This window comes from Linepithema humile, chromosome 3 (genome assembly GCF_040581485.1).
Source record: "Linepithema humile isolate Giens D197 chromosome 3, Lhum_UNIL_v1.0, whole genome shotgun sequence".
Taxonomy (NCBI): Eukaryota; Metazoa; Arthropoda; class Insecta; order Hymenoptera; family Formicidae; genus Linepithema; species Linepithema humile.
The window spans coordinates 2,172,977-2,197,954 of NC_090130.1; the positions used below are offsets into that span (position 1 = coordinate 2,172,977).

General features: G+C 39.2%; 1 protein-coding gene across 2 annotated transcripts in view; it reads right to left on the reverse strand.

Annotated features, from left to right (window-relative positions):
• The window catches only part of LOC105676334 (protein abrupt), a 93,044-nt gene that overhangs the window by 53,013 nt on the left and 15,053 nt on the right, over window positions 1-24,978 (reverse strand). For both annotated transcript variants that reach the window (XM_012374119.2, XM_012374120.2), the window contains exons 2-3: window positions 15,352-15,658; window positions 13,499-14,199 (exon numbers count right to left, since the gene is read on the reverse strand). In XM_012374119.2, coding sequence (XP_012229542.2) covers window positions 13,499-13,705 — 207 coding nt within the window. In that variant the 5' untranslated portion in view covers window positions 13,706-14,199; window positions 15,352-15,658. The remainder of the gene's footprint in view (window positions 1-13,498; window positions 14,200-15,351; window positions 15,659-24,978) is intronic.

A 24,978-nucleotide genomic window follows, 5' to 3' on the forward strand; every position in this document is an offset into this window, starting at 1 on the left:
ATAAATATTATTCTTTCCATCGGAATATCGTAAGAATTTAGAATCGTCTACGTTTGTTGCTTTAAAAAAAATTAAGTTTCGCCGAGTAATCGAATGTACATATGTATGCGTCTACGTATAAGCTTGTAAGCTTTACTTTGTCCATAGCGGAAGAAACTTTATTGCAGTATAACTGGTTCTGACAAGACAAAGTACTGCTGAATTGTATATAAAAATCCGATACCACGTACCGAAGCAATCACTTAGGTTCATATTCACACTATGCGCTTAGCGCTTGTAAGTGTGACTCCCAACTCGCATTAGCATTGAATCACGCAACAAATCAAGCTCGGGATCAGGCGAACATTAAATGCGAGAGTTTGAATAGAAGCCTTGATATTTAAGATCTGCAGAGTCGTGTGATAAATCGAGTATCGACCACGCGAGATACTAGAACGGCCACACGCTTTTAACAGAAAGTATATTCGGTAGTTCTTTTATCGACCTTGCCGCAGTTCGTGCTACTATTTAGAATTTATACAATACGAGTCATATGATATATTTAGATATGTCGTACTCGGAACAGACGAGATATTTTAAAAGATGGGGAGGCGGCGATCGAGCGAGATGCGACGTGCATCGAAAAGTCGAGAAGTTGCCGCAAAGAGCGGATTTTATTGTTAATTCTGTTACCTAGAATTGTTCTTGCGGATATAATAGCCGACTGTGTGTGCTTCGATAATCGAATCCATTAATAAAACATGTCCAATGTGTTTATTATCTTCGTCTGGCATCGCGTTTTTCGAATTTTCTAGTCGCGCCGAAACAAGTGCTGGGTATTTTTATATGATCAAATTTAATATCAATACTTCTTTTTCTGTGTCGTCATTGCATTACATACATATTTGTGTGCCTGCACTATAGATCTGTGCAGCTACTTTAAATTTAGATCTAAAAAATCTAATCTTTTTATAAAACGACGAATTTTTAGAATGCCAAGTTTATAAAAAGCCTTCCTCAGAAAAAAGTCTGCGACATACATTTAAGTATGCATTGAAAAATATTTTAATCTCTTTTAATTGATAAATTTTTCTATTTCTCCTCTTCGTGCTCACATTAAATTATCACAAAGAAGGCTATCGGGCTTTTATATAATGCCACTCTTCGTTCAAGCTATTTAAACGTGCTTCCGCGTACACGCAACAATAAATAATCACTATCTGTCCACCCACATTATTATCCAGTCTCATTAATCTCCACTATGCGTTCTACCATGCCAAATCCTTAATGCACCAAAGCATTATCGCGAGACACCTTAGCGCGGGGCCAAATATATGTCCGTACTTCGAGAGAGTGCTCAGAGTTCTTTCCCAAAGACTTCGATCTTCCTATTGGACGTTGAGATAATTGATAGTTAACTCGCCGCTTACTGTTACAGGCGACTTATCGGGTCGATCTTCGCGCATTTTAAATTCACTCCGGCGATGTTCAATAGTAGTGTCCATTTCGGCAATGACGCCTTCGATTCGACGGCGGATAAATCACCGTAATAGTCGGACGGTACGATGGCCGGGCAGCGGAATCCGCGCGCATGTATCTAGCCTGCGTGCGTGTACACGTTTCTCGCGGATACAGGCGGGCGCGCGCGCGCGCGCGCTCCCGCCGGTTGGAAATTGCCGATCCGATATGCAAATAGCCGCGGTGACCACTAATGCGCGGTTAACGGTAACGTTATTAACGGATCGTTACACGGAGAATGTTCGTACGCGGATGTGTGCGCGCCACACACTCGCACGGAGAATAGGATACGATGTGTATGCGCGACGTTCGCGATGTTCGTGAGAAAATCTTGAAGAGAAGCGGGGGAATTTATCAATAAAACGGTGAGTAAGGGAAGAGCGGGTTAAAAGTTCGATGTCAGTGAAATGCCAGTAGCGACGGATTATCAGCAAATTGATGATAATGAACAATTAAATGACGCCACGACGATTTATTATTCGCATGCGACGCAACGAACTGAATAATACTGGAATACGCGCGGTGACTGCAACGCCGATATATATCGCAATTGGCAAAACACGAACGGCTCGTCGCGAGTAAAATGACGGAGCGTATTTACGAAAATAGAAGATTTGTGCAGGAAGTGTTTATCATGAGACGGAGATAAGAGAATGTGTAGATGTGAATGAATTTAGGAGTGTTTGCTGAATACTGCTGATGCAGCTGCTGACATTGGATAGCACGAAAGGCCATGCAACACTAACCTCATCGTTACAGCAATGTCTGTTTTAGAATTGAAAATAAGAACGTATTTTCTAGAACGGATGTATTTACTTCAACTCTTGAACTCGGATCACAAAAACTAATCGCGACGATGTAAATAAAAGATTAGTTAAATTAATATGAGAAATCTGATCGAAAGTTTTTAGGCTTATCTTACAAATCTTACAAATGACTTCCATCGAGCAAAAATGTCGGAAATTTACGATGTTTTAATAATAACGGAATCTCAGCTCGATTTGTTTTTTGCATCATTAATAGAAGGCAACGGGACTTGATTTCATTTAAATATCTTTAATAAGAATTGCATACACATTTTGCTCAAGACACTTATGCGAGCTTTACAGCTACGCTACATGATTCAATATGCATGATTCACATTCAAGAAGCTGGCTAATTGACAAGTAACACGAGTAGCTACCAACAACGAGAGTTCCGAGAAAGATCGCATTGAGGAAATTGACGAAAGTCGCGAGTAGGTCGCCGCCGTATGATTCAGATGAAATCCCTGAAATTAAATGCGTCGCGCAAGACTCACGCAAAACGACCGAGTAAACGCCACGCATTCCTGTGGAATGAATGAACTGTAGATGTCTTCGCGAAAAAATTGCGAACGAATTAAAGGAGAAACGTACCGTCGGGTTCGTTAGCTCGGAGTGATTCAGGTAACGTTCCGAAAATTGAGAGTGACGATCGCTTTCGGACCAGGCAAGCGTGAAAGGAAGGAAGCGTGCATTTTAGCGAGCCTGTGAATCAGCGAACGGAACGTCCTTGCGAAAACAAAGATCGTTATTATACATTTCGGTAGGCCGGTGTTTCACGGTTCAAGTTGAAGGTAAAAGAGCGTAAAAGTGGATTGCAAAATTACAACATTTCTACAAAATTATATAACTAATAATTTTTCCACGAAATTGAAAATCCCTATTTTTGTGCATCGATCAAAATTAACTTAACAAACATCAAAGTCCGCGATTACTTCTCGAAACGTTTCGCTAGCATTCAAAACGTGGTACTTTTAAGCTCGGTCGCTGCCAACTCGCGCCTTTAATTTCGCCCGAGTGCCATCGCAGACGAACGGTCAAATTCTTGAATTACATCGTAACATATATAGCGACGCGCGTACACACGACAGAGAAGACGGGGTTCGGCCCCGTCGTTCTCCGTTCTTTGGATCCCAACGACTCAGGGGCTTTGTACACTTCTCTTTCCCCCCCCCCCTCGTCGCTTCGCCCCTCCCGTCCGATGGCACTTCACGAGCGAGGAGAGCCGACGCGATGAGAGCGGGAGGAGGTACGCGGAGAAATTTATTACGGCGCGCGGCGCGGTGGCCGATCTTATTTTAAGATCCGCCGCGCGCGCGTCTCGCTCATGGTGCGAGTGTACGCGCTCGAGTACTTATGGCGACGATCCGGTGGACGACGGACGGCATTATGGTCGACAGATGTACTACGTCCGCCTAAATTCGACGCGCCCTCGATCGGCACCGAAACCCACAGCCGTCTGCGAGATAATTGGCTGCGCAAATAAGAAACCAGTATTTGCAGTTACGCGCAAGCAAAGATATAATATATCTAATTTATATTGAAAACAAATATAGAAGATAATAATTTCTATTAGAATATCTTTTTTCTGTTATTTATTCAATCCCATTTTTTTTCTAAATACAAGAATATATCGTCTGCATCCCTTCAAGACTGTCTATCATGTCCGTGGTGTGTGTATGTGTGTGTTATACGTCGAGGAAATAAACGCGCGTAAATATTACCGCGGCGCTTCGGCAGCGACTTAATTACGTTTTTTTTTTTCACGGGTTGGAAAGGAGTAATTAATTTACGGCAACGTCGGCAGCGCTATGTGATATTTCCACGTGGCGTTCAGCATTCAAGGCGAGCCGGAAATTGACTCGAAATAAAATGTGGGCGTAGGTGAATTGTTGTGTGATTTGCAATGGATGCGATTCATAAAGTCGTACATTACACACCATGCGATAATTTGATAAAATGCAACAATCATTATTACTGTGTTCAGTGCTATTAATTCATTCCTTTAATAATCAGTATGTAATCGATTAGTTGTATCGTGGATTTTTAGTAATTAATGATATGTATGCACTTAATTAACTCGTAGTAAGTTAATTTTCAAATGAACAGAGATATTTGACGGTTTCGAATTATGTCGGAAACGAAACCATAGAATAAACACGATGGCAACTATACGGATATAATAGAAATGTACGCGAGCTGTTAATAATTATTTAATACAACATAAAGAACTCGCACGTATGTGTTTCCATTTCGCATTTAAAGTTCACAGATGACGTAAATTCTTGAACGAGTCAAGAAAAATTACTGGAAATTAATTATTGAATGAATGACATTTCGGGCTGGAAACGAGATAATTTCAGCTATATTTGCAAACTGGACACACATCATGCACACACATACATTTACCATCGTAATTTTGTGCCCAAACTTTTTTTTTATATATTTTCGAGTCGCTTCTTCTGATTTATCGATTCGTAAGAATCATAGAATTCTATGTAAAAGATATATATATATATATCTGTTGATGTCAAGACACCGTCACGTAAATCCCCGCAAGGAGATCTACTCGTAACCGTTATTGCCCGGTCAAATATAGCTCCACGCGCCGATACCTACGCGCCCAACAACGAGTCTTGAAACATTTATCCAGTGCGTTCGAAATAGTCTCGTTCGTCGCGTATTATTCTTGGAATCAGTCGAGCTGGACGCTCACTACGTCGAGTGCTGCCCAATCAAAGCCCCATTCTTCCGCCTCCCAACGCGTCATGCCGCTGTTTACGATTACATGCGTCATGCTTAGCACGCCCACGTACGTACACTCGATCAACGGCAATCGCGCAATTAGGCTCGCGCTCGCAATTATTGCGCGAAGCGCGGCAACGCGGATGTACGGCGATTTGAGAGAGTTCGCCTGCACCTCGTTCGAAAGCAGACAGAAGGAGTTGTATTGGGAGCTATTATTTTTTTACGGATCGATCGAAGAATCGAAGGAATTCTCGTGTTTTTCTCGTGTTTTTCTCACGCGATTATTCCAACGATCACCATCTGTCGTCGTGACAGACGGACTAAACGAGGAAAAGCGGTTTGCTCCTTATTACGATCAATTTCCGTACTATCACTGGCCCTCACGACAGGTTTTCCCCTCCATTAGCGGTGAATTACAGTGTTTATAAGCACCGTACTTAGCGGCGGAACGAAGCGCGGGAGAGCGAAACAGTAAGATGCGGAAGGCGGAGTAAGAAGCGAGAGACAAAAGGAACTCTCCTCGATGAGTAACGTGCGGGATGACGTAGTCGTTTAAGCCTGCATTAAGCACCATTGCGCGCACGTGTAACGGTGACCACGCTCTCGTCTCGAAGCGTGTACGTCGCGTCGGAGGGAGGCAGGATATACTGGAGAGGGTAATTAAAGTGAGATACAGACCAAAAACGTTATTTGGAGAAGCGCGACGGAGGCAAAGGCGAGACGAGACTTTCATTGCCTTTTATGCCGCAGTTGTTTTCGTCTCGGTACTGCCTCCCTCTCACTCCTTGATACAGCCTAATCGCCAGCCAGGTTTCGTAATTAAACTTACAATCGTAGTTAAGTCTTTCCGAGAAGACGAGCAGCGTAACGAAAAATCACAAGTAAATTTGTTCATAATTTCTTTTCAACTCTGGATAATTGACAACTGTGGAGAATTGAGTTTACCAATTTTCAAATTTTTGCTTGAAATTGACAAATTAAACTTGAAAAAAAAAAAAATGGAAAAATAGATTTGCAATCCGTTGTAACAAATTGACAAAATTTTTAATTTCCAACTACGAATTCCGTGCATAAAGCTGAAAATTTTGCTCGGCAGAAAGCTCGGTGAAAGCATTATTTAACTTTCGTAAAATGACGCCGTCTCCAAGACGATCGAAATTTCGGTGATATTAATGTCGAACCGGCGCGCGAAGCTCTTCGAGTAGAAATAGATGCTACACGGGAGGCGTTAAGATTCTTGCTACACAATCACGCCTCGCATCACGTACAGCCGGAAGCAAACACGTCCGTGTACGTCTCGTATATTTCCAGTCGCGCTCGCACGCGTGTACTCATACTCGTGAAGACGCCCCGACGGCGCGCATCGATGGTAAATTTAAATGCGACCGGTCACGGGGGGAGGGGAGAGACGGGGGGACACAGAGAGACGAAGTACGCACGCACACGCGTGTGGTATCTCAGCTGCCCTACGAACGCCTTTAAATATAGAATTTGGAGCACCTTGTCCGCCATACGACGATGGGATTGTGCAAGCGTGATTTTCTCCGCCCTGCACTCGGCACGCGTTGTTTCTAGTATTTCCCGCGGCGCACGCACTCGTCTTTTTGTATATTCTTCACCTCACTCCTCCATCCCGCTTTTATCCCCCCTTCATTTATATTTCTCGCGACTTATTTCTAGCTACACTTACATCCCCTCCCACATCGTCATCTACGCTCTCTCCTAAACTAATGCCCTGTCAACAAAATAAGTACAGGAAACGCTGAAATATGTGCAACTGAAACGTATATATATATATATATATATATATATATATATATAGACGTATATAGATTTCAGACAATTTTTCTAACGGTACAAAATTATATTTTCTATTCGAAATCTTATATTAACGCTTTTACATGATGCGCGTTTAATGCGAGAATAGAAAAAGAAGAGTTAGAGATGAAAATCACTATTCATAAAGGCATCAATCGTCTTTATCGTCTCGCCTACCTCTTATTATATTCCTTTCTTTTGCCGCCTGTGCATAATTTAAACGTACTTTCGTTAATTATGACTGAAAAAACCGCCGGGGTGAGATAACGGACTTTTGTCTGCGCTTTTATCTCCGGCACTCTTATTATTTTCACGCGCGTGGGATGTCGTCGTCGATGTTTATACACGCAACGACCGCCGCGATTAATATAGCCGTGTGCGTATACGCGCGCGCGTGCCTGTTGCGTGAAGTTCCGTGAGCGTGATAACAAATCGTGCACTTTTTTTTCTTCGAATAAGAGAGGAGTGGAAAATAATCAAGTTCAACTTGAATAAAATTAACAGGAGAAACTTATACATAGTAATTTATACATTTACCATCGAGCTGTCACCAAGTCAAGTTCGCAAAGGAAAAAAAAAAAGAAAAAAAAAAAGAAAAAAGAGTTGTTCGCGACTTTCTTTCCGGTATCAACAGACACGCGATGCATTGGAGAAATCATTAACGATGCCACGCGAAAAAAATATGTACACTCAGATACTGAAAAGTGTCACCACGTCATCCTAGAGCATGATGTTGTTAATTCGATAAATTCTCGCTGTGTTGCATAAAATTTATTTATAGCAAAATACTAAATTTATGTTATTCGCAATGCTATTTGTAATTCGCAAAAAACTTGGAATGATAAAAGGAACGTTTATTGCGACGGAGATTTCGCGTCGAGTGAAACTGATGCGAAAAATTTATAAAAAAAATGAAAACTAAACAAGGTGCGTGTCGATTCGTATTCGAAAGCAGCTTATATATATAATCACGTTATATATAATCTTTGACGCAGCAAGATATACTTGACCAGATATACTTTATTAGCGGGTGTTGCGGCGTTTCAAGAAGCTGCGAAAACTCGTTAAGCCTGTTTCCATGACACTCCGATATTAATCCGCCGATCAACGTCTAACAAAGCGGAGCGCGGCTTTCAGAGGCCGTCACGACGCTAGATAACTCCGTTAACGTTCCATTAATATCCATGCGGCGCGATGACCGTTCGAAGGAAATGAAATACTTTGTGTCGGCGGGTAGAAATTAACATGACTCTCGCCCGCGTTCTCTCCCTCGACTTCGCAGCGCCGTAAATGTCAGTTGATCTAGTCCACGCTTTAATCATCAGATTTGCTCTCCGCTACTTTTCACTTTAATTCCCTCGGTCCGCACAGACCCCTGACGCAGTTCCGATTTAATTAACAGATTAGAGTACGCGCAATTAGTGTCACTCGCTGATTTCGGCCGTAACGAAGTCGGAGCTCACTCGGCGCGCACTTTTCACGCGCATAATAGTTTCTTCTGCGGAAAAAAAAAAAAAAAAAAAAAATCAACGCGACCGCTGCGAATTTGCATATCGCGCGACTCTTCGCGGGGATTTATCCGCGCCGACAAATTTATTACACGAATATAAATCAACGCCGGTAGAATATCCCGTGGAACACAATCGATTCTACTATTGCGATTTACAGGATGTCGCTTACGCACGAGCGACATATCGCGGGGGGGAGGTGGGAGGCGGCATTTGTTATCGTCAAAGCACGCGTATGTATAATCGCTATTCGTATTTTGGCAAATATCATTGCGGGTTCGGCTCGATAACCGGGGTGATTCGTCATCGACTTCTGGCTGATAGTCAAATGAACGAGTATGCCGTAAATCGACGCGTCGATGCATCGTCGTCGCATAAATCAACCCGTCGTTCAGGTGCGCCTCTATCAGTGCTTTCGGGCAGTTTCGTTATCGTTAGGTACATATCGCGCGTGGCAAATCAAATTGGAAAATATTTTTGGAAGGATAAAATCGCGCACGCGAGCGAACGCACGCTTATCGGACCGTGTTGTATTTGCCGAGCAAACGGCGAATCGATTAACGCTACACGATAATTAATATGGGAAATAAAATGAAAATGATATAATAAAGTGTCCAGAGTAATGGTAAATATTGCCGGAAAAATAGCCCCGAGATAACGCTTATCCGCGCTACGTTGTTACGATGCGAGTTTGTTATTGCGACTCCCACCGAGATAATTCAGCGCAGCGCTACGCTGTAAAAACATTTCATCTTATTTTTATTGTTCACGGAGTCATGAAATTCCCAAATTTCTTACAGACACGCGAGGATGGACTTCTTATGGCCGCCCGTCGATCGCGCCTGCGATCGAGGCCGTATCGCTCGTAAGCGTTACAACCGGCGCTATTTATGCGCTAACAATAAGTAGGCGATCATCGAAACCAATACGGAATCCTACGTCATCGCGCAAGTGGGCAAACAAAAAGCGGGTAATACGGTGAAGCGTCTGCTATTAATGCCGGCATAATAGCAACTCCTATTGCCGCCTGGTTGTAAGAAGGCTGTTAAGGTCGACTGGCCTTAATGTAATTGTGTCCGGGAGGTTCAAGCGATACGGCATGAAATCCCGCGCCATCGTCGTGTGTTCACGTAGCCGGCGTGACGTAAGCACAGCTCGGCCGGCGTGTAAAGCTTTATTAACTCGCCTCGAGTACTGCCCGACACTTAAAATCAATTAGTGGTACGCGTCAATTAGAAAGTCGCTTGCTTCACCCCGGCCCAAGTTGCTCTTCGGGCGATAACGGCGGGACGCAGAACAATCGAGAATGACGATCCAACTAAACGTTGTGATTGTGAAGAACAAGTACACTCTGTCTGTCTAATATTTATATGTCGTACGATTAATTTGCGAACGTTCCAATTAAAATACCGGATTGATCATTTCTAAAGTCCTCTTCTGAATCAACAAAATTTTTCGATAGAGCAAACATCTCAATCATGTTGATGATTGAAAAATAAAGTGTTGATTACATAGAAAATTTTTTCTTTTGCAATTATTTTTTTGTGGAATAGAACTAGATATATCAGACTATACATAGCCTTGTAAACTTATTTTTAGACTTCTATTAATGTCACTTTCTGCAAAGGAAGTCGGGAAGTGATGAGCATAGATAGCGATCTTATCGTTCTCGGTGTAGTATGGTTTTTTTTTGCGGAAGCTAGCGTTGTGAAAAAAAATAAGGCGCGATTTGTCGAACTTTTTGTCGAACTTTCTTCACGCCCACTAGATCGTTCGAAAGTATTAGATTTATAGAACGCTGTCTCGAGAAGGCGGCGGTAAAAGTCAATGATGCACGCGAAGAAAACAGGTTCTCCAAGAGATATCACAAATGTGAATTATTGACGACATCGCGATGACATGTCAAAGTGATTGATGATATTTCGTATGGAGAAAAGGATAGATTTCCGCTTGCGACGGCTCGCACGCTATATTATGCAAATCAAAGCGGAAGTTTTTTTGTGGATTCCTTCCAGCCACGCGAATATCGCGAGATTGCCTTCTGCCGCCGACAATTCTGTGAGATGGATCTCGGATCGATGTGCAGAGGGCGCGGGAGATGTTAGCGGAATGTCTGACAGTAAATTTTGGGAAAATTTAATTATTCCCGTATTTGTGATGTGGATTCCTCTTGACAGAGAAACATAAAATAATCAAATTACATATCGCATAATATTGTTTTATCTCTACAATTATGTTTAATTGTTATAATCATATTATACCCCTGTAATGTGTGTGTTATTTTCATTTTTACGCTTTTGATGTCACAATGTGTCAAAGAAAATCTAATAAGCAGCGTTGCATGAATGTTAATTATCGCTACTTTCATAACCAATATTGCATTGCAGCTATTTATGTATTTTTTGATATTCAGCTTTGAGAGGAAAGTAGACACGCGAAATAAGTGTAGTTGCAATCGTTCCCCATGATTTTATAACGATTTGTAACGTCCGCGATTTATGAGGTAAGAAACCGGTTGTTGCGCGTTTGTTCGAATCGATTAAGGTATACATAATTACTATCAGAGTTATTATAATTCGCGATTGCGGCAATACACGCGAAATGAGATTCTTGCGTTACTTCCATTCACTCATGCGTTGCTTGTGTCAAATAAAAACAAGATATCAAGATTAATTTCGAAGAATTCAAAAGAAGTACAACATAATTGAAACCACTTTGATTTTAACAAGTGTATAGAATATTTTAACTTTATCCGAATAATCAGAATGTATTTTACGAACTCGAAGGAAAACAGATAAAAGATGAAATACAAAAAAAAAAAAAAAAATCCATTGATTTCTAAAACAATAGCGATAAAAACATTCGTGTCTATCCTGCAAATACGCATACATATTTATTATATTATAACTAAATCCGTCTTTTAAATCGATATTTTCTTAACACCATTATAAACTCGCAAAGTTGATATTCTTCAATTTCATGCGTTTTAACAAATTTAATTTCATCCGGCAATATTGTATTATGAGTACACGCGAAATTGATTATTTGACCATTCGTAATGGTCGCTAAATGCGTTAAAAGCAATTGTAAAATTAATACCTTATTAAATTTATGATTTCTAGCAAAATGTTAATGTAAAACATAACAAAAGTTATAAATTAACTCCCATTGTCTCTATTATCTCTACTTTTTTCGGGATATCAAAACGAACAGGAAACCGCGACTTACGAATTCTTCATGGCGTATGGTATCTAACCTTCTATCTACCCTTCCTCGAGAAATGCCTACTTTCTTTCTCCGCGTTTCCTTTTGTTCCCTCTCGGCAATTTGCATCTAACCCACCCGTTCAAGCGGTATAAAACTTGTGAGACTCCTCCGACCCTTGTTGGAATCATGATACCAAAAGATCGTTCCCCACCGTTTGTTGTTCATGTAAAGCACACGGGCCTACTAACTAGTCGTAGAAAAGATGATGGCGGTTGTTATAATATTAAAGAAAAATCTCGATCTTAACTACAAATTGACAGACACGTGTCATGGTCCGCGCGTTACAAGATTTCATTACTCGAGGAGGAAAAACTTTATTTTTTTTTCCTCAATAAGCCCATCTGTTTTGACGACGATAAACAAAAGTAGGGAAACGCTTCGATGATAAAAGATATTTATAACATCAGGATAATTTCTGTCAACGTAATTTTGACTTCTTCTTTTTGTCATTAGCTTCACGTAGCAACGATGTTTGTCAATTTTATCAGCGTGTGAAGGATTTCTTATTATAGAAAGTTGAAGCGCAGAATGAGATGTACATCAACGTCACTCACTAACACTATTAACAATCTAAGATTAGCGTAAGATCTGGAGGCAGAAAGTATTACTGGAGCGGCTAAAATTAATGACATGCAGTTCTAAATTTGACTTTGTATGACGTATTCGTAGTCATCATAAATACCGTGTCACATTTAAACTTGACACCTACTACGTTCTGTCGTGAGACGTTATCGAGAGAAATTGCGGCGGAAAATACAATTACAGGAGAGAAATGGCGCAAAAATGGACATTAATAGACATTGATCGAATTAACTCTTAAGTGCTGCGGACCGTATATAAAATTGTTCAGTTTTTTCTTCCGCCATGGTTTGCCTTACGCTTCTTTTAGCTTATTGTTTATTACATTACATTTTACAATCCATTTTTATGCACGTCTGCATGAGAAGTCAATATTTTTTACTCGCAAAAGCTATTTTTTCAAGAGTAAAAAAAACTAGCAATTTGGGAAAATTCTCTATAGTGCTATGTAAAAATCTAATCATAGTTTTTTATTACTACATACTCATGAATTAAACATTTCTTTGGATACTATTTTGCACTAAAATAACACATTGATTTCCGTTGAAACAACCATTATGGTTAAATTTTATCGAATAAGTCATAGCGCAGATATATTTAAAGCAAGGAAGATATCAGTTTCCGTAAGTAGAGTGTAAATAATGCGGTTTGTGACTATCAGATATAATTTCACTCCATCACAATGTTGCCGTTCCTACACATTGTCGTTTGCAACTCTGATTCAACTTTCCTACTTTACGATCGAGTTACATTGCTCGCACATGCAATAACCGCTAAATATTCCTCGGTTTAATGCATCGCTGCGAAATTTCCAACAGATTTTGCAAATGTGAGCTCAAATTAATGATTAGAATGTAAGTCTTTACCAAGCTAAAATTATATTCCTATAAGTCTCCAATGTTGCAATTTGCATTTTAGTTAACATAATATTGTCGTTAAAAAATTTCCGTAGCCTGGATTCTATCTCTCTCGCTTTCTCATTTCTTCAACATTCCTAACATTACTTTCGCTTATTATAACACGTTAAAGAGAATATTGTTGAAATATCCGTAAAAACAAGTAGCAGTATAATTCAGCGCTGTAATTTAGAAATGTTTTACTTAAAATAGAACTTATCTTCCTTTTCAATAAAAATAACATGTAGATAATTTCTGAATCACACTGAAGAGCATTATTTCTAGCTGATTTTATATAATCACATTTAATATTTCTAACTTACTTTTACTCGAGGATATTTCAACACACAAGTAGGAAAAAAAAAACATAAAATGCACTAACCTTGAGCAACTGTCGGAAATACGGACTGCATGCCGAAAGAACGACTTTGTGCGCGGTGAAGCTGCAGTTATCGCACGCGAGCGTGACGTCGACGAAGTCCTCTTCGTCTCTTAGATGCCGAAACGAGCTGAGGATGCTCGACTGAAAGTCATTCCATCTAAGAGAGTACTGCTGCTCGTTGCCGCTCGAGGACGAAGAAGCCGCCATGGCGTCCGTCCTCTTTGAATTGACGGCCCGAGGTGGTATCGTGCTCTCTCTGGCACCCCGTAGGAACACTCTCTTACCCTCTTTCGGTACACTCCCTTTCCTACTCTCTCTCTATTCCCGTGAGATTTCAGCGACCTTGACTGAATCGCGCGATGAGCGGCCTAATTTGCGCCAAAATTAAGTTGCAACGCGTTTAAATTTGATGTTACACTCGACACCAAATGTCAAACGGACTGTCGCAATGGCCACAGGCAATGTCAAAAGTGAATGCAAGCGAATAAATGTCCAAATAAAAGCAAGTAGAGAGGAAACTTTAGATATATTACTTTAATGGGTTTCATAGTACTTATGGTGCATAATAGGAACACGTCGTTATAAAACGAGTTTAACAACAAATCAAAGGAAGCCGACTTCAGGAAACAGTTTATATAATTTGCCAAATATACGTCGCTGTTTATGGATTCCTGTATGAGTGGTTCCTTTGTAGGTCGTTCCTGAAAATGACAGTGTTTTGTATAGTAATCTCTATTCAAATTTTTTTTTAATATTTATAAATTATATTTAATTAAATCACGCATTAATTTATGCATGCTTTGGTAATTAATTCTTCAAAAATGTGTAAGCGTTAATACAGGAAAATGCATTCAAGATGGCGTTAAGTAGACTGGTTTATTATAATTTACATGATGCGTATGATATTATTGATAATTCATGCATATAGATTGATGAAACTTTTATGCAGTAGCCAGGAATCAAAGATTACATTTTTAATGGCTGCTGACTGGCCAATTGTCCATGAAAATTTAAATATGTAATGCGTAACGCGCGCATTACGAGCTACATTTTTAAAATATCAGACCCATTGGAGACAATTAAAATTTAAATTTTAATGCGTCATTCGTAATGAACAAATTAAGTATTATTCTTGCCCATACAAAACTCGCCGCGTTAATGGAATTGTGCAATCGACCTTAGCGTGCGCAATCGTCCGACATAAAATATTTTTACGTTTATTTTGTTAATTTTCTGTTAACCTTTAAATAAATGTTCTGTTAACCTTTAATTAAATGTTGTTTATATTAAAATCATAAAAGTCACGAAAATTCCAATAAAAATAGTAACGTATTCAGTAATATTATTATAACATTAAATACATAGTAATTATAAAATAACATCATTAAGATGTGTTAGTTTGAGCCACTTTAGAACATTTTTATGACCTATTAAGGAAAACTATTTTAATGTTTATCATAATAAAATAAATTAATTCTCATAAAACCCCAACCAAAAATTATTTTATTATTTAAATATAATTAAATATATATTCGTATATCACGCGCTACAAAGTTTGTAGCATACACGAGAAAGTTAAAATAACAACTCGAAATAAATCGAGAGAATATATGTGTGTACTCGTATAAATCAAAAACAGAATATCACATTATAAAGATATAACAAAAAACATAATAATAATAATGTGAATTTTTTAGGCGCAATATTATTAAACTTGTGAGCTATTTTTCTAATTTAGCAAAATAATTGATGACATACTTAAAAAAATATGTACACTGTAATGAATACGAACAAAACTTTTCAACGTGGATTTGCATTCGATTAGTTTTTATAATTATAAATATTATACCCACCTTAACCGTTTCAACGATACGTTGGCGTGTACCGCAATCGTGTGTCTTCTCTTATAATCACTTCTTCATGCGTTCCGAAATGCTTTCACCCTTTGCCCGCCCGCGACGTATTCGGCGCGGCATTCCGGCATCCAATGCCGGAAAATCGACTTTAAGGTTTCCTTTTTGGTTCTTGACCATTGAAGTTTAGGGTACTAACAATAAAAACACTGCTTCAGTCCATTTACGTTCCATTTCTTTAATTATTTTGCTTTGTCTTCTCTTTTCTACGCAGTTCTTCTGTTTTAATACCGCATGCTCTTCTCTCCTGTAATCATCAGACAAACAGACAATATAAATTAAGTGACTCAAATTCGATATTTTGAGAAAAAAAGGTGAAGATTACATCAGTGATTCTCGAATAATTAGATCTCGAGCAAGTATGTGTAACGTCAATTTCGATGATAAAAACGACTGGGTTGCCCGACAGGTTGCTTGAGAACCACTGATCTTTATCATTAAATATTAATGATAGAACGAGTAAAGAATTCGATTCTAGTTTCTAATTTATTTATTACTGCATATAAATGAGGAAAAAAGCAATGCTTTGATTAAAGATAAACGTGATTTTCTTTGAATTCCCTTTCGCTTAGATTATTGATAAAAATTTTACTCGTAAATAGACAGAAGAAAAGACGGCAATCGAAGGAAAAGGTTCGTGCTCTTATGAATGTTTAGGTTGCTTTGTTTAACATATCAAATTGATAATATGTAATTGATAAATAACAATTTTCAATATTGGTCCGTATTACGATTGAACGCTGCTGAAGGATTAGAAATGAACGACTGGTGAAACGCGCGAATAATACCCACTCTTTGGCCACATCACGAACGGATACATTTACTAATAGCAACCGGTTTACTCGCAAAAATATTTCGATGGAATCTCCCGAATATCACCCGGTTTACGATCGTTTTATCCGCGCGCCACGTTTTTACGCGATCGAAACATCCCGTGGGACTCCCGATTTCTCAGCGCTTTTACTAGCGTCGTGACACTTAATGCACGGTTGGATGCATACGCATTATGCATTCCCCGTGCTTAACCAGTGATATATAGCCGATACGCCGGATAAACGGGGAACCTAGGGGGTCTGCAATCGACCAAATAAGCAAATCTGAAGACTTCCATTGAAATAGTTTCGCGCGACTTGTTTAATATTACATGCCGACCCAACCGATAGGAGAATACTTTTAGAACACTTAATATATTTGTTAGATTTATAGATACCTATTATTCTGTTGCGCATGATAACAAAACTATTGCATGCAATAAAGCAGCCAAGCTTCAGAAACATTTTTAATACGAATTATTTTTTATTACATACATAAAAATCAAATTATACAAGAAAAATAAAATTGTAAATGGAATTTCCTGACTCGAATATTACTAGTTGTAATTCTGGATTTAATTTTCTCGTGTAGTCTAATTTTTAATTTAATTAAAAATAAATATTCATAATATTTCTAATAAAAATTGCTGTAAAAATTTTTATGAATCTTGATTGCTTTATCGCGATTTTTATCATTGCGTTATATGCAAATATATATAACTTTATCGTTGTCTGTATGAGTGGACTTCCGCTACATATTGTCCTAATCAAATTTATTTGAAATTCTTATAAAATTCAATTTAGTATATCTTATCTAATTTATTCTATTTTAATTTAATTTAATCTAATCAGTGCAACGTATCTCTTAATTAGATTTTTTCAATTTTCTCTGACACGGAACTTTGAATAAAATTAAGAGTTAATTAAAATTACTGCCGGATGTGAGAATTTTAAAGCTTGAATGACACTATATATGTATTTAGGACAGCAATTGCTCAAATTCCGAACAAAGAACAATTACCGATTTAATTACGCATCAAAAAAATACTTCCCAATGAAGTACTTAAGCGCGTGCGTAGATTACGATTACTGCATGGTCATACGACAAAATACCGCGATAAGAAACTTGCGTCATACGCGGAATTGACGCGTGGTATTATTTTTCGTTTACAAACACCTATAATCGTAAATCATCCGGCTTTACGATCAATAGAGAACGTTTCTCTTCATCGTACATCGATTATCGTAATGTAAGCGTGACGTCTGTCCCGTCGTTCTCCCGATTCTCTCCGCGTCCCTTCACGCACTCGATTATCGCGTTTATCGCGTTTATCGCGCGTTCCCAATTGAAGACGTAGATTTAAATCCAACTTCCGCTCCATTCGACATAGATGTTTACATATCTACGTGTTACGTGCGATCTGACGATAATATCCTACGAATAATTCATCGAATCACTTTCCTGAATCTTCAGTGCGTAAAGTATTCTTTTCGCTTTTACAAAATATTTTGTATAACAATGTATAATTAATACGGAATGCTAGAGATAAATTGTAGTTTATCAATAAATATTTACAAAGTGCGCAACAATAACAACATATACTTATGTATAGTAAAAAATAATGTATGGTAGTTTACAAGAAAAAAATTTATAATATCATAAAAATATTCTATAGCTGCTAAACAACCGTGTAAAAAATAATCGGTATAATAAAATATTTTACATTGTTATTAAATTTACGACATAGTCACAACTCGAAAATATTTGCTAAAATATAATACGAAGTACATTAAGCATAACATGGCCGAGCAACATAAAATCTTAACACAACTGCTGCGTTTTATATGAGCAATTCATTCACAAGTTCGCGGAGATAAACGCGGAATTTATGCACCGTTCGCGGCGAAATGCACAATGGTTTCGCGACCTCTCCCTCGCGAGTTTTACGTTCACCAATTTAGTTTCCATTAAAAGCGAATTTCGTGACGCCGCGCGATGCTTATCGGTCGGTTATCAGGTGAATGTAAAAGCTTGACCGTGTTTCCCCGTACAATGTACGATCGCCTTCGCGGCTTTAATTACGAAAATAGCTCGATCTCGCTGATAGCAACCGCGTTGTTTCGCATTTCCGTATATATGGTAACACTTTGTAAACAAGCGGCCGTAGTGACCCGAGATATCGCGGAGTAACGTATCTGAAAAACGCCTCAACCACGTACGCAATGCAATTGCGACGCACGTGTCGGGAATCAAAAGCGCACAAGCCGCGGCAATTACGCATTACGAAACCGCCGTAACGACTTCGCTTTGGAAAGCGCCTATTAGCTGCCGGTCAGAAAACTGAATGTGTTAGAAAATAAAGAAATAAAGCAGATGATAAGTGATATGTGTGACTAATCAACTAGAACCACAGAGAAAACAGCGCAATTCCAATATCGATCGTAAAGTTCCGCCGAAGACGTCAGAAGGCGATGAATAAATTCTATACAATCATATTTTATATCTTTGTATCATTGACATCAGTGTCAAGCATGAATATGTATGTATATACGTATATACATATATACACTAGAATTACTATATTTTTTTGCATTGTTTGCATAATGTTAATTGTAAAAAAGACTGTATGGTTTTCTCGTAAAAAACAGATGCAACATTAAATTTTTTATTCAAATTCTGCAAGAAAGAAATACGACTGCGTATAATTGCATCTCTAGCGCTTAGATCTGTACTGAAGAATATTGAAAATGAATATCTCACGCCCAAAGTGAGGAAATTGAGCATCAAAAGTACGAGCAGTCACATATTATGAAACTGACATAATGACCGCGGTTTCGTAAGCGCATACCTAGAAAGCGTTACAGCCTGAAACGCACTTTATCTATGTTTCCTTCTACGACCGTACTCGAATATGCATTTCACCCGACCGGTGGTGGCTTGCATCTTTCTGCGGCAAAATGAACTGGAGTCTGACAGACACGCTAATCGCGAACGCAACTGCTAATACCGCGAACGATTTATCTTCGCATCGTTAACCATGTGTTCAATTTGGCGCAGTCATGTGTGAGAATCAGGAAGAAAACAATAGCAGGCGATTAAGTGCGGAGCGATTCGATTTCTTGGAATTAATACAGTTCGCTCAAATGCGTATTAAAATTTTTAAATTAAAAAAATTAAAATTCAAGATTATGCAATTTTAGAGACGTAACTGTTATTGCTGAGCGAAAAATACATTAGCTCTCACCTTTTTATCGACTTATTAAATTTTGACTTTCTAAATAATATCTTACTTTTATTAAAAATGCATATTTGAAGATCCGCAAGTTTTCAATTTAAATTTGACAGAATTAGAAATTCAAATTTTCAATTTAAACTCGACAGAATTAAAATTTAGTTTTTCAGAATCGTGGGTGCGAGCGTGGAATATTTTAATTTGAATTGCGTTGTTCCACAAAGGAGAAAATGCAATTTTCATGCCGCTAAATTATGCGGCTAGGCGAGCCGAGTGATAAAGTAAGACACTTTCGTTGTCTGGCTCCGTGCGTCTTTCGGTGTTTACTCACTTGTGAATGTGTAAAATCGCGACCGCGAGAACGTAAAACAGAACGTGTGCGCATGCTGCCAGCATTCCATTGTATCATATGAATGAACTACACCGTCCGGGAATATATTTCGACCAATCGATCGGCAGCGGCCGAACTGTTCCCGGCACGGCATCGATGCGCAAACATAATTCCGGCGTCTGCGGGTTGATGGAAAATGTGAATCACGTGAACCGAATCGCATGTATCGGAGCGTATATCACGTACTCGTAATCCCAAATTTTATTTTGCAGCTAATAATCTGGATATTCTCTCTTAAAAAATCGCGAGCGTTGTAAGAAGCTACGGCAATTGGAATTAACTGTTTGTTAATTGATAAAACATTTTTTTCTCATAAATAAAATGTTCCGGAATGATATAAAGAATCTTTCTTTGCTTCAAGTAATCTGCGAATCGTTAAATTTCAGATTGCTCAACGTTTTACATTGTTGATCCAGTATTAGCGCAGAATTGATCACACCTGCGGATTTTTTTTCTGTAATCAACTATTTAAAGATCAAGAACGATACATGCGCATTTAATAACATAATTTCAATACCGTATTCTCGACGTAGATTAATTCCGAGAGTCATATCCAATAATTACACTTACAATGCGCAACACATTAAATGTTTGATTAATAATACTGCTTACAGTCAATTATAACGAATTTATCACCTTTAAACGGAAAGATGCAGAGACCTCAAGTACCCTCGTCCGTTTTTTTTTTTCTCCGCTCAACTAGCAACGCTTTGCATATTATTGTATGTGATGTGCGTACACAAAGAAATATTCCAAGCGCGCAAAAACGAGCGCGATCTGCATATGTCGTTAGGAATGATCGATGAACCCAGCAGTAAAGCCGTCGTCATTAACGCAGTCGCTTTTTGCGCGCGCATACGAGCGAGTACGCTCGCAACGAAGCGCCGCGAATTCTCCTTGCCGAATTTTTGCGCGATTTACCAGCCGCTCGACGAAAATTGGCTGATCCACCGGCGTAAAAAATAACGAAATCGATGAATGAGCGCCGCGAGTCATTTGCAATTTAATCCCTCATACATTATTTATCACCCTTAACGATCGCCGTCGTTTCTCTTACGCTTTTTAGAGATAATCTATTTTTGCGATTCTGTTCCGACAATAGTTTAAAAAACAAATAGACAAGCAGACACAACAAATTAATTTAATTTCAAGTCTTTATTCTTATCAGGTTGTTTACACATAAGAGATTTCGTTGCAATTTCTTTAATCAATTTCTTTTCGTCGTCATTCTTTCTGCAATTCTGATGTATTCAGAGTTTTGAGCGAAGGATTTGTTTTATTTATTAGAAATTGATAGACTATTTTAAGATTCGTAATAGGGGGAAAAAAAAAATCTTCGAAATGACCCGACAATAACCGACGCCCACAAAAGTGATATGCGTGCACGATCGACGACGCTTTCCACGAATTAGCGGCCATTTCACATTCCAGTAGCGATCATCAGAGGTGCGCGATCGATAGTCATCGGAGACTATTGTCAGCGGTACTATTCAATGGCCCGATATTGCGAGTGAGCGTAAATCTGCGCTTTCCTGCCACCCCCGCTTTATGACTCAGCCGCGCGTACAAAACGATTTGCATACGCTGAATTTCGTGCAACGCAATAGCCGATCGTTTTATTTGCGCATCGAGTGTAATTACGCTGGTGAGATGGACCACCGAGGGTAATAATTGAATGACGATCGCATAGATAGCATAATAATGAGTTAAGCATCACCACGAACAACGTCATCACACCAACACAGCAACAGTAACAGTAACAACAGCGCGATCATCAACGATACCAGTGACCAGATGACTTTCACCTTCCAATGTACGCATGTATCACGCGTACAGGCATTTCACCGACGCAAACGCGGCCGTGTATGCGATAAGCGAAGCACATAAGTGTTTGGTAATTTTGGGAGATAATAGCATCCCGGTTAATTGGAACCTTTCGTATGCGGATGCGCGCTGCTGATTGAATATTGGCGAAGAGGTCGTAGTAATTATCTTAAGAAATTCATTGCGCGAGATTGAAGTATCGAGAAAAGCAGAGAGAGAGAGAAAGAGAGAGAGAGAGATTCTTCGCACATGGCGGAAGAGAAATTTTGACAGTTTTTTAATATCGATGCGGATAAGAGTGCAAGAGTCGAAAAAAAAGAAATTAAATTCGCATAATTATTGTACTTAAATATTTTACAAAATAAAAAAGATTTAAATTAATATTTTATAACAAGTTCGAACGTAAAGAACAAAACTAAAAAAAGGAAAGAGGAAGAGACGGCAATATATAAATATGTATCAAAATAATAATTTCGTTGGATTTTTATCATCACGCACAAACATCGTATAATTGTTGTTTGGAAAAGTTTAAGTTCACACATTATACGATAAGCTAGATCGTTAAGACGCTTGTATGCGTAAGGGCGCATATAGACGTGGTATTAATTTATTTTATGCGCGCTCGCGTGCACCGGCTCACGCATACGCGGCTGCGCACGTTTCCTGATTACACAGTATAAACGCCAGGTTGACGACCCTTTAATAACTCTGTGCATTCTCGTTCCGCGATCAAATGTGGATCTCGTATCGGCTAATTAGGAGACGTTTAGTAATGAAGATGCTGATGAGATCCTGATGAATCGACTGATATTCGACAGTCACGTAGCCGGAAATAGCGTTGTAAAAGGAGTTCGTTACGCGATATGCGCATTGCTCTTCCGGAAGAGAAATAATGCACAATTTACTATCAACGAGTTATAGATCCGAAGATTCTAACACGAGAAATTTAATGTACAGTGAAAATTTATTAAATATTACTTTTAATTAATGTGCGCCTTTATTGCGCATTTATCTAAAATTTTTCAGATAAATATTAATATTTGTTTTTCATTAAATGTTGAAAGTTTAATACGCATGACTTGATAAGCTACTTTACGGACCGACACTTAAGCTATTCGCTAAGTACAGATGTAATGTAACGACGTATAAACTGCACTTCGAGCGCAAAAGCAAGGCAAACGCAGGGAATCTTAAATATTCCACGTAGACGACAATCCTTGACGTGACAAACATTATCAAATACGGCCTCGCACTTGAGATGTTAACTTTAGCAGCTACTCGACACGCTTACTTATGATTCCAGCTTAGAGGCATATAGTTAATAACCAGAATCGCATTCCAAACATTTCTTTTATTCTTTGCATATCAAACTTTTACGTATGTAACGTAGAAAACATCACCGTTAATGTGACGTTTCCATCGCAAAAAATCGCACAGAAAAATAACCATGCATGAAGCGTGTTTAAAAATAGGCAGACTCGAGACAAAACTAAAAAAATGAAGAATAAGAAAAATACAAAAAAACCTGTATTAATAGCTTAAAAAATCATTCACAGAAGAGATGTTATTTATCTCGAAATGATTGTTGCAGCACTTAGTCCCGTCGCGTATTCATTTCGAGTCTTCTTGCCGCCTAAGCATCGACGTGACGAAATAGAACGCATGACGTAGCACAATGGCTCGCACACGGGCGTAAATAACGCGAGACCGGCTCTTATCTCGCCGGCTCGTTCTGCGCAATGTGGGACACGTTATCAGGCAGTCTGCTGCAGAATACTGCACTTTTATCGCGAAGCAGGGGATTTGCGAACGCGAGAGGGAGAGAGCGGGAGAGAAGCATGACAGACCTGAATTAAGATCGATTACGCGGCGCGCGTACCGCGAGCGCGTCGAGACGAGCAATTTATCAACGAATGCGTGTTTACATGCAACCGTCGCGACGCGTACATTTCGCATTTACTACGTGTCATCGTATTTACCCGGTCTTTACTACGTTGTAAGCCGGCGGTAAATGTACGCTTTAATTCGTCTTTTCCCCGCCGCCGCCGCCAGTAATTTGTGTTCGACATTCGTTATTCTCGGCAGGCACGCGTTTTATTCGCGAGAATCGGTGCGTTTGGTCCGCCGTCGCGCGACTTGCGCTGCAAATGATCTGTAAAATAGGCCATTACGTAAAAATAGTTCATCCACATTTATTTATCAATGCCGCGTTTATTCGGAATATAACAGAGAGCTTTATGAGATAAAATTGAAATTATATATAAAATGTGTAGGAGAGCAATTTCAACGAGCAATTTTGTTTGTTACTTCTGTTAGAAAAATTATAATTGAATACATAAAATATATAACTTGATCTTGACGAATAAATTTCGAGTTGAGGCTGATGACAATGGCGAAGCAGTAATTGCGAATGTGTGTTTGCCTTCAAAGTGTTTTTTGTTTATTTGCCGAGTGGAATTTATCACGGTTACACTACGATAGTCTCAAGGTGAAGTGATCGGCTAATTTCGGCGCTTAAGTAATATACTCGATGAACAATTCCGTTGGAAACAAAAACCTAGCTCGGTTAAGACTTTATTAAATATGTACATTGTGCATATAAAAAAAGTCGACTAAAATATGTCTCTTACAATTTTATTCAAGCTGTAATACGCATCATTCCTGATTTGCCAAAATAAATGTTTTGCGCTAGATTCTTTCTAGCGAATAAAAAAGGCTGATTCAGTTTTTCAATTTTAAATCGAACATTTCGCGAATTGCACTTTTTTCCATTTACGAATTAACCACGGCGGCGGCGGGGTCGCAAGAAAGTCGCGTTCCATCCCTGGAATTTCAGTCGAATGTCCACTTATGCACGCACATGCGCTCGCATGCAGTAGTGCCAGCGTGGATGCAGATATACCCGGAATAGATCAAGAGGAGTTGAGATTGGATATGTAGCGCGGTAGGTATGCCGCGAATTCGAGGTGTGGCACCGGTCGCCTCTCTTCCCTCGCCTGAGGGAAACCTACTCCTCCTCGCTGGCTCTCGTCGACTGCCCACTCGAGGAGAGTAGTATTGTGAGGCAATTAGAATCGTAGATTCATCGACGGTGCACGCCACTGTCTCCATTCCTGACATTCTCGCCGGCTCTCTCCTCGAACCGACGCGACTCAGCGGCTATGAGCGAAATCTCGAGCGAACGTGAAAGTGAACCCTTACACGCGATACAAGCGATTCTAATTGCAATCAATTTTTAATCGGGGGAAAAAAGGCTGCGTTACATAAAAAATTTTTTCTCTAAAAAAAATTGCCTGCAAGCCGGATG